General features: G+C 56.1%; 2 protein-coding genes across 2 annotated transcripts; one reads left to right on the top strand and one right to left on the bottom strand.

Moving 5' to 3' along the window:
- Positions 1-3,502: 3,502 nt before the first annotated feature.
- Positions 3,503-6,465, top strand: EsH8_III_001048 (uncharacterized protein; the record flags this gene model as incomplete). The annotated part of the gene is made up of 3 exons (XM_083262773.1): positions 3,503-4,042; positions 4,121-5,050; positions 5,122-6,465. The coding sequence occupies 3 exons, from the start codon at positions 3,503-3,505 to the stop codon at positions 6,463-6,465; spliced, it is 2,814 nt and encodes a 937-aa protein (XP_083123260.1).
- Positions 6,466-7,303: 838 nt separating this feature from the next.
- EsH8_III_001047 (glycoside hydrolase family 35 protein) lies at positions 7,304-10,729 on the bottom strand (the record flags this gene model as incomplete). Its single annotated transcript, XM_083262772.1, has 6 exons — positions 7,304-8,667; positions 8,729-9,320; positions 9,375-9,443; positions 9,501-9,635; positions 9,919-10,165; positions 10,218-10,729. The coding sequence occupies 6 exons, from the start codon at positions 10,727-10,729 to the stop codon at positions 7,304-7,306; spliced, it is 2,919 nt and encodes a 972-aa protein (XP_083123259.1).

The raw sequence follows: 10,729 nt of genomic DNA, 5'->3' as shown, positions 1-10,729 counted from the left end.
CACCTACACAGCTCACAGTTGGGGATTCGCAAACCGCACAACCGAACAAACACCTTCGCCTCTCACAACCCGCCAACATGGTCAGCTCAACGCAATATCAGGTCGACAAGGCCACTTCCCGAAGCCAGCAGAAGCCATCGTCGTCCTCCAAGACCGGTTCGAAACAGGTGAGCCCGCATGGCTGCACCCCACACCCGCAAAAGCCCGAATTAACTTTGTTGCAGCATCTTCTCCCAGGCATTCGCTGCCCTACGTGCCATGCCTCAGGAAAAGAGGTGTGGGTACTACCCGGAAAAGAGTGCGGCTACTGCGGCACACCCTGCGGCTAAGCCAGTTCATGTGAGTTTCCAACAACCTCCCACGTCATTTCGAGATGTGGCGGCGAGGCTGACCTTTCTGGCAAGATCAAAATCCCCCGATCAGGAGTCATGTAGCTGGGACTGCGATGCGATAATGGGAGCCACCAAAACTATAACGATACCCTGGGACAACGGCGAACGGCGACACACACAAAAGCTAGAGATTGAGGATTGTGTGCGGGTAGACGACGAAGAGGGGGTGCTGTTCGAGTACGAGGAAGAAGATTTCACCACATTTCATCACATTTCGAGGGAACGGGAAAAAGGGGGCAGATCAAAACCACTGGGTGGGCCAATCCGGGTGCTGGCCCTGTAATGTTAACGAGCCATGTCTGTCCGATTTTCAGATCGGAATGCGCAATTGGAGGGGCAAGGAAAGCCGGGAGGACGAATGGAGGGGTAAAATGACAAGGCAAAACCAATTAGCGCTTGGGCTTTTGGGTGGGAAAGGGGGAGGGGCGGCGGGTTAGGAATTGTAATGATAGCCATCTGGACATGCTTGATTCAATTAGAGACGTATGAGTTCTTTATTCACTCCGAATGCCGACTGGACCTTTGGTTGACCCACGGTATCGACGCCTGAAGTAGCACGGGGTTCCACTCCCGATCTTGGAACCATCGACGAATGCCGACCGAGATATAGCGAACAAGGAACCGGGGCACATTGAAGGGCTCCGATCACAACATCGGAACGTGGGAGGTCTGGTCGGAGTTAGGGCCGGAAGCGCTGGATTGGTTCATGGCCAGTCTGTCGGCGACGAATGGGCTGCAACACCTGCAGCATCACACGGTGTATATCGGGCAATCGGGAGGATCGAGGTGACATTGCGGTTCAGAAAGGGGAAAGAGACGATGAGTGGAAAAGCAACGGGATGCTTTGTTTGTAATGTGCACGACCAAGGCAGCAGAGGATCGCGTTGGCGGATCCCAGTCTCCGGATATTGGACAAGGTTGCGAGATGCAGGCATTGGAGGTTTTCCATTGACGGGGAGTCGTCTCCAGGCGCGGCGCGGGTCTCGGTAGGGAAGGGGCATTGTCCACTGTAGCAGCGAGGTGAAGTTGATTGCGGTCGGAAACAGCGGTGCTGCATGGTGAGCCTCGGCCTGCGTACGTTGCGTTGCAACGAGGCCGGTCCCCTATCAGCCCAATCGGTCCCGGTCCCACGGTTCCACTAACACACACGCACCCAGAGTAGGGTCTGGTTCGTTACACCAAACGGTCTGCAGGATGCGTGCGTGGACGTCCTGCAACGCCCCACAAGGAGCCAAAGGCTTGTCCAGAGCGAGATCCAGGTCCAGATCCATGCCATCGTAGCGTCCAGCTCCCATCGACAGACAGTGGACGGCTGAGAGGCACGGAGAGCCCCGACTCATGCCGTGGGGGATGCTAATGCCTGCGTTGACGAGAGAAAGACGAGGGGGTCGCGGGCTTCCATGTCCCGCGTCGTAAGACAGTTGAGCCGTCACAAATGACGACACGAGCAGTCTGGGCCTGTCTGCCCTAGATTTCTTGCAAGGAGGAGGAGACGGCGACGGCGCAGTGAGGTTTGCGCCCCAATTGTAAGCTGAGAAACCCCGATTCGAGCGAATGTGGTCCGCGAGCAAGGAAAAATGAAGCAGCTAATCACACCGGTGTGAGAAGACTAGCCTTGGCTTGTTCACCGTTAGTTTCGGAGGGATGTGTGGAAGTAAAAATAAAATAAAAATATAAAAACCACCCCCGGGAGAGAGAAAGAGAGTGAGTGTGTGCGTGTGTGTAGGTGTGTGTGGGCGCCTGACAGAAGAAACGGCGGAGAGACGATGGAGAACGAAAAAGAAAGAAAAAGCAAAGTTAGGTCGACACTGCCATGCTGTAGAAGTTGAGAATTGACGAGATTTTGGTGACAAAAGGTGCAGCGGCTGGGAATATGAGATCTGAGCTGGTTGGGCGAGCTCTTACAGGCAGTTGAGCCCCTGATTGGCTCGCGCGGCTGCCTTGGGCTCCTCCCTCGCTCCGAGGTGTGAGGCCCTCGTTCCAATCATGCGCATGTACCTGAGCAGTTATGTGTGCGCACCTTTTCATGCTCCGAATGACTCTTAATTACCTGCTGGGTTGATCTCTAACCTTCAGTTCGATGTGTGCCAGGCCCCATCTTCGGTGAGGAACCCCTGGATCTGCTGAGTGGGGACCATCGCAACCGATCATCTCGCCGCTCAGCTCGGCTTAAGACAGCTCATACAATATGACTCCCGATAACCCTTTTTCAAATGGTAACGGAGTCCGCCTTCCCCAGGTCTCCGGGGCAATACTTAACACTTACCACCAGGTCCGTAGCACCTTTGTGCGAGTAAACCCATAGGCACTAGGACAATCCCAACAACCCATCATCGGACGTGAGAAAAAGCCGGCATGGCTTGTGCTAGTCCTGGATGATGTACCAAGCGATGTCAACCAAGTAAAAGCAAGTGACAGCGACAACGCAATATAACGCAGGCTAAGTCATGACACTTCTTTTTTTTGGGGTGTTGCTGGCTGATTCAAGAGCCATCGCCATCTCAGCCCTGCCCCAGTTTGTGATTTACAAAGGTAGGCCTTCAACCCCCATTCCATCAATAGCACATTTCAATGCGCTTTGCGTTGCATTACCACCCTACCCCGAGCTTGTCCCTCAATCGGTGCGTCTTTCTCGGAAGCCTTGCTGGCCGGCCTTAAACCTTCTCCTAGACTTGAGTCCCAACTTCTTATATTCCCGAAGGCGACTGTCGACCTCACATGCAAGAGGACAACTATGAGTTGATAATGCGCAAGTTGCTGTCAAAGGAATGTTCACAAAACAGCCACACGAAGAGGCCAACTAACTGCGTGTACGTGCACGCGCGCGTGTCGAGCATCAATCCCATTTTGGTCTGCCGGTCCTTGGCTCCCTAGGCACGCACACACAGCCAACCACGGCCAGGGAAAATCCAACGGCTCTGGTTCCCATTGGACTTCTCCGCCCGCTGTCTTAGGTTTGGGTCTAACCCCCGCATAAAGGTACGAGCGGGCAAGTACCTTCTGGCCCTGCACCTGCCCGCCCACCCACGGTTTCTTTCTCCCCGGGTTGCCCGCTCCACTTCGTTGCCGTGCTAAACTTCCCCCGCCACTTCCCGGTGTCCATTTCCCTGATGCCGCTGCCATCGCAAGACTTGCGCAGAGAGTTCCTGCTGCCATCGCCAGTTCACTCCATACTGCACGCCGGCCCCCCATCCCCGCCCGCAATCCCTCCGCCTGCTGCCGTCAATACCATGAACGGCATCGACATTCTTTGCGATGCCGCCGGCTCCGACATGCTGAACCCCCTCTACTCCCCGCCGGGTGTGCCGAAGCAGCAAAAGGAGCCCGCGCAATCTCCCCCTCAACATCTCGGGAAGCGCAAATCGAGCGTCGCGTCCGACACTGCCCCCTCCTCGACGCACATCTGCCATATATGCAAGAGGGTCTACGAGCGAGCCGACCACCTGACAAGACACTTACGATCCCACGAGAACGCCCGCCCGTACCAGTGCTCCCGATGTCCAAAACGGTTTAACCGGGCCGATCTCCTAACCCGCCACGAGACAACCCACGACCGCGATAGCACGGGCAAGGGCAGGACCTTCATACGGAGAAGCGATCGCGCTGCCGAGGCATGTTTAAACTGCGCCGCCTCCAAATCGAAATGCGAGGTAAACATCCGACCCGTCACGACGGCATGCTTCTACAACCTGGTACCAAAAACTGACCCAAGCCCTCCGCCCTTCTAGGACTCCAAGCCATGCTCTCGCTGTCGCTCGAAGAGCATCCCCTGCGAGGTGCCCTCCAAGCGCACGCATTCCCATCGTACATCAATCGACGGGATCTCCACGCCGTCCGAATCATCCTCGATGCATCCGGGCATCGATATTCATGGTGGCATGGACCCCAACTCCGCATACCGCGGCTCCAAAATGGTGCAAATACCCCTCAATCCCGACCTGAACCACGAGGTGGACGCGCCCTCCTTCATGGGTGATACATTCGCGAATCCCGTACTAGACATGGTCATGGATGACATTGTCAACTTCAACCCGGTACACAACTACTTCCAAGACATGGATTTCTCCTCTTGGGATCTAAACTTCGACGCCGTGTCTATCCCACAAGTTTGCGTTAACCAAAGTCCCGAGTCTACGACAACGAGCCGGTCAAAATCCGCCACCCGGAATGCCTCCAAGGCACACGCCGCCTTTAAACGATCGCCATGGCTGTGGGAACCGGGGCCGAAGGACTATGCACTTCATCACGTATCCCCTCAAGACAGGGAGGGATTGATACTGGATGAGAATAATTTGGCAAACTCGCCTGCTTTTGACAAGCTGATTGGTAATTCGGGCGCCAAGCTCAAGATGACGTCCTTGTCGAGAGACAGTCTCCTGGCCATGGTGGTGGCCAGCACAGTGCAAAAGGGCGGGCGTACACGCGCTCCATCGTTTCCGTCTTTAGATCTCTTGAACTATCTCGTCCAGGCCCATTTCATTCACGACGAGCATCAGAGTGACAGCTGGATTCATTTACCCACTTTTGATGCCACGGCTGCGATGCCTGAGCTGCTTGCCGGCATTATATCGAGCGGTGCCACGTACATTTCCATTCCAGCGGTTTGGCAGTTCGGTTTCTCGCTCCACGAAGTGCTGCGGCTTGGACTATCGGATTTGGTAAGTTGGCTGCTTACTAGCAGTTCCCAGATTGCACCGCCACTCAGACGACGGTTGCTGACCAGTCATAGTTTGAGGGATCAAATTCTTTCACGCGCGATCTTGGGGCTCTCCAGGCCTTTATGCTCAACCTTGATATTGGCATCTGGAGCGGCTTCAAAAGAAAGATGGAGATCGCAGAGAGCTTTCTGCAGCCTCTTATGACCATGCTCAGGCGCGCCGGCAACTTTTCGGCTCCGCCAGACTCGGCAGCACTCATTCCAACTCTCGCGGATTCTCCCGACGTACTGGATTCGAAATGGCGCAAATTCGCCAAACGTGAATCCTACAAGCGGCTAGTTTTGCACATGTTCTTCCACGACATCCAAACTTCCATCGGACTTTGTAAGAACCCCTTAATGTCTTACACCGAACTAAGTTTCAGCCTTCCCGCTTCCCGTGATCTTTGGAGAGCCCGGTCTGCGGAGCAATGGAGGAGCATATACATTGCCAAAACCAGCGATGGTCCGGAACGCACCATTCCCAGGGTCTCTGAGGTCATGCATTGCACCGAGATCCTGGACGACTTTCAGAAATTGGTCGACATGGAGCTATGTTACATGGCCCTGCTTCACGGATACTGGGGCCAGATCTCGGCATATCGCGAGGCCATCAAGTTTTACATGGATGGCATGTCGAACAAGGCGAACACCACCCACCGGCTCTGGCTCAAGACACAATATCAAGAGTTATACCGAGATCTCAGCGACTTCTCTACCATGATTCTCACGTCCAAGAGGCCCACGGCTCAGCTTGCGGTCATGTCGGAAGTGCTCATGATGGTTCTCCACGTTTCGCCCGATGTGCTCCAGACATTCGCAGGCAAGGCAGGAGAGGATGAGGCTCGCAGAACCTTCAGCAGTCTTGAGGAAAGCTGGGTGAAGACGTCCGAAGCCCGTTACGCCATTTGGCATGCCGGTCAAACTCTCCACCACGCCCGACAGCTTCCACCTGCCTCGCTCAGCGAGTTCAATGCTCTTGCTGTGTACTTTGCCTGCCTCACGCTTTGGGCTTACGGGTTGCTCTCTTGTTCGGCCTCTAGGAATGGTTCCGAGCAGGAAGTAGGGAACGGCAGCAGATCAAATTCTGGATATATTCTTATGGACTCGGAAGAAAACCGCGAGACAAGAGCATTCCTCCAGCTTGACCGCGGTGTGCCTGGCCTGACACTCAATGGAAATCCTGATGATGGCGTTGAGTCGCTATCAAACCCGAGCGCGGTGCTTTCCATTGCAAGGGATATATTCCGGAATAACTTCCCTGTAGTATCGGAGCCGCTGCCCCCTTTGGTTGAAAGCTTGAGGAATCTGCTACAAGACCTCGGTTCTGGAGCAGCAGGGCGTCCCTCAAGGGCTGCTAGCGAAGACAGAGTCTAGGCCACTGCACTTGCTTTACGCTTCTTGGTTTAATCTTTGTTCTTGCTACTTTGCATAGCAGTCTGGACTCCATTTACACCACATATGATCATGCTGGGCGTTTAGGTTTTAGAGAAGACATTTGGTGATAGGGCCCCGGAGACCGAATCATGTGGGACGACATGGGGACGAAAAATAGTGGCGGCAGCGAGGTGATTTCACTGTGGTATTCGAGATCTCTTTTTCGTATATAGTTCTGAGAACAGGTGGCCCCAGAGATGGCTCATTTCGCGGCAAGGGACAACATCCGACAGAGCGTGTGGGCGCTGGGTGCATGATTCCGTCTCTTATATCATGAAAAACGTGATGAATAATACGTCTTCGGGTATTACGGCGCGAATTCGAGCTGCATCAAGGCGATTGTCAAGCTGTCCCTCCCTCCCCCCGCAGCTCCTAGACTAATGATTGCATGGCGTGAACAACTCCCACGTGGCGCAAGATTGCTTGGACGGTGCTCGCGAAACGGGCCATGGGACATCGCTGGCCAGCTGAAGGGCGACGCCGCCACGTGTCCGGTCCAACCCGGGTGTGCCGGCCTGCGGCGGTCCTCCGGTCGTGATGGTCCAAGTCAATGGTATTAATCATGGCCTCGAAAGGTGCCTGGGTGTTACACAATCTAACATCGCCCATCACGGATACAAGATAGCAAAAGCCCGCCAAGGGCTCGGTTGCGTATCGGCATTTGACCTTTCAATGATTTTATTTTATTTTTGTTTGTTAACAACCCTTTACGAAGTTAAAGGAATGCGAGGCACAAACTAAATTACATTATAAAGATGCCAGTTAGGGGGCAGATGACCTAGTACGCCCCGGCCCTCTGGCTCCAAGCCGGGCCATCGACGGCCCTGACCTCCTCCCGCCCCGTCGTCACCACCTCGCCGACATCAAGGCGGAACTCCCCCACCCGCGCCCCGCCCTTCCCAAGAGCCCAGACGGCCAGCCCGATCCAGTTGGTCCCCTGGTAGCGGAGGATGCCCTCGGGCACGGGAAACCTGGTCTGCGGGCCGATGTTGCTCGCGTACCGCCCGTACTGGAACCCGTTGACGAAGAGGATGGCGCGGTAGGCCCCCGCCCCGCCGGCGCTGTCGGGGGTCGTGACGTTGTCGAGGACGAAAGCGATGGGGATGTCGAGGTCCTTCGTAGAGAAGTTCAGGTCGAGGGCGGCGGCATAGAAGGCCACGCCGGGCGCTTCGGTGCCGGTGAAGGGCGAGCGCGGCGCAGCGAAGGCAGAGGCGGGCGGCGAGGGGAGGTGGTAGCCCTGGCGCTCCGCGAAGAGGCCCCCCTCGTTCAGGGGCCCGCGGAAGCGGTCCACATAGTCCTCGCCGCCGAGGTTGCCCGTCACCCTCCACGCCGTGACATTCGTCCGGGCACCTGAGGGCGAGGTGATGGCGTAGTCCATGATACCGCGCGGGTACTTCATCACGTCGGCCGGGATCAGGAAGTTTTCCTCGAGGCCGGTGGTGTCGACGAGGACGGTCAGCACGTAGGCCGCGTTCGCCGCCAGGCCCGCGAGCGTGTAGTTGGAGCTGTTGTCCCCGGCCGCGTCGGGCCCGTTGGCGAAGGAGCCGAGGAACGTGTCGTTGAGCCACACGGAGCTGGCGAAGGCGGAGCCGCCCTGCGTCTTGATGCTGAGCATGTTCTCCGTGCCGTTGGCGGTGAAGTGGCCCCGGAAGAGGAGGGTACCCGCGTGGAAGCCGTAGTCCGAGGCGAACAGGGAGACGGGGGTCGTGAGGTTGGCGATGGTGTTGTTCGACGTGTTGTGGTTCGCGAGCGGCCAGGCGGAATCGTCGTAGCCCGGGCGGACCTCGGGGAGAGAATCGACGTAGCTCCAGTTGAGCGTCCTCAGGTCCGGGATTGCGGGCGCGGCGTCCACGAGCGGGGGCCGCGCGACCCAGTTCGTCAGGTTGTTCAGCGTGTGGTCCAGTTGCTTCCCATTGACCTCCAGCTTCGTGACTTCGGTGCCGACCCCAATGATTTCTAGCTCGGTGGTGCGGTTGAAGTCCGCCTGCACCCTGAGAGTGTCGCCCTGTATCGAGACCGACCTGACCAGGTACCCGCCGTTGACAATCAGCGAGTCCGGGCTCATGATCGATGTCCCGTATGAAGGCTGGCTGCCCCCGCCGGGTATATCGGGCACCCAGTAGTTATAAGCCGAGTTGCGATCTTTTAGGAGGTTAGCTGTCAGAATGATATACTCATTCTTCCCTATATACATTGTACTGACCTAGGATGTATACAAATAATTGGCCAACCTGGATGACCCGACGCGTCTTTGACGTTTCCCACGTCAACAGCAGATTTCTGTTGACGAAGTTGTGGTCGACATTTGGCCCTTCCAACTGCAGAGGCGTCACAGTCGTTTTGATCGCCACCTCATGTGTTTCCTCGGGGCCCCCGTAGACCACAAGAACCGTCTTATTCTGGTACTGTTTCCATGTGAAGATCTCGGCAGTCGAGTACAACAGAGTCACGTTTCCGATCGTGTAGTCGGTGACGATGACCTTCGAGTCGCGGCGGGTAAGCTGGAGCAGCTTGCCAGACTGGGGAACGGTGATGTTTCCCTCGGATGTCGGCAGTCGGAGGGTGTAGTCTGTCGTGGCCAGGCTGGAGAAGTTGCTGTGCCGGACGACGAAGAACGAGCCTGTGCCGTTTCCGAGTATCGGCGTGACGGCCAGGTCGGTGGTTCCGCTGTAGACTCCCACGGTCAGGTTACCAGGCCTTGCGGTCAAGTACGTCGGCGAGACCTTCAAAAACTGGGCTTCGAGTTTCAGCTCCGAGTACTTTTCTCTGGCGACACTCCTGTCTTCCGCGATCGCCTTGTAAAAACATTAGAAAGCCCGTTGCCGCGTCTATGCAGCCTCGATACTCACAGCGCCGTAGTCGTAGGACGTGTAACCACCTGGATGTCCCAGGTTGCCCCAATTCGTGCCGCCGAATATCTACATTGTGTTTTAGCTGTCTCAGTTGACCGAGAGTCTTGGAGCGTCGCCACTGACCATGTAGACATTAAAAAGAGTAACGCCAGCAGCCATGTTGTTCTTGTAAAACACCCGCTCAAACTCATGATTTAGCAGGGCCGCACACTGGTCGAAGCCAGGTCCGCCATATGGGTCGAAGGAACCGCCTTGGAACTATCACGCGTTATTTCAGAGCCGCTTTAGAGATCCTGTGATCGTACCTCCATTAAAGAAAATGGCGTGTTTGGACTTTGCTGTAAATGCAGTGCGCGATAGTTTGTCGGAAGCCTTTTATCCGGCCAGGTGTTCGGATTTCCCTATGCATTATCAGCATGCTTGAACACTAGCCGACCAAGAGTGGATTAAGAGGCCGTACGCAGTCGAATCCCAGCGGATAGGCATCATGTCCCTGAGAGTGTAAGCCATGAATATTCAACGTCATCTACGTGTCGCTTACGTAGATATCGGCAGACCCGACGCCTGTTCCTGGCGCGTTATGTCCCAACGGTCTCGCGTCGTTGCTGACGAGCGGGACCACGATCCCAGCCTTGCGAGCCTGGTCTATAACATACTGGAAGTACGGCCCGTCGGCAGTGTGACCATCCTCGAAGTTGGTGTATTCATTCTCTGGCTGAAAGAGAATAACTGGGCCTCCGTTGGTGATTTGTGCCTTGGCGATGATGCCGCAGATCTTTGACATGTAGCTATTGTATGGTCAGTCTCTCGCTATTAGACCAGTTCCCCGTTCAGGCTTACTTGTCCGTCGCGGACAGAAATTCGGGGTCCGATGTCCTCAACCGAGCCCGGGATCTAGCAAGCCACCCGGGGAAGCCGCCCCCGGAGACCTCGGCGTTGATGTAAGGCCCGGGCCGAGCGATGAGGTAGATGCCCGCCTTGGTCGCGGCGTCGAAGAACGGCTGGAGATCAAAGACGCCCTCGGCGCTGAACTGGCCGGCCTTTCCCTCGACCAGCGCCCAGTCGACATAGAATGAGACGGTGTTGAGGCCAAGAGCCTTGACCTTTTGGAAAAGGTCCAGGTACAGAGACGGGACGGGCAGCCGAAAGGGGTGGATCTCTCCAGAGAATATCATCACCCGTTCCCCGCGGACGAAGATGGAGCTCTCGTCCCACGTCACTATATCCTGAAGCCGGTCCCTCTTTCGGACATCGACGATGAGTGATGGGAGCCAACCCGCAACCGTACTTGGAAATGAAGCGGCGACGGCCCCAAGACCCAGCGAGGCGATCGAGAACAGCGATAGCCTCAT

The sequence above is a fragment of the Colletotrichum jinshuiense genome, chromosome 3, assembly GCF_051148585.1.
Source record: "Colletotrichum jinshuiense chromosome 3, complete sequence".
Lineage (NCBI taxonomy): Eukaryota > Fungi > Ascomycota > Sordariomycetes > Glomerellales > Glomerellaceae > Colletotrichum > Colletotrichum jinshuiense.
This window is presented reverse-complemented; position numbering and strand designations above follow the sequence as displayed.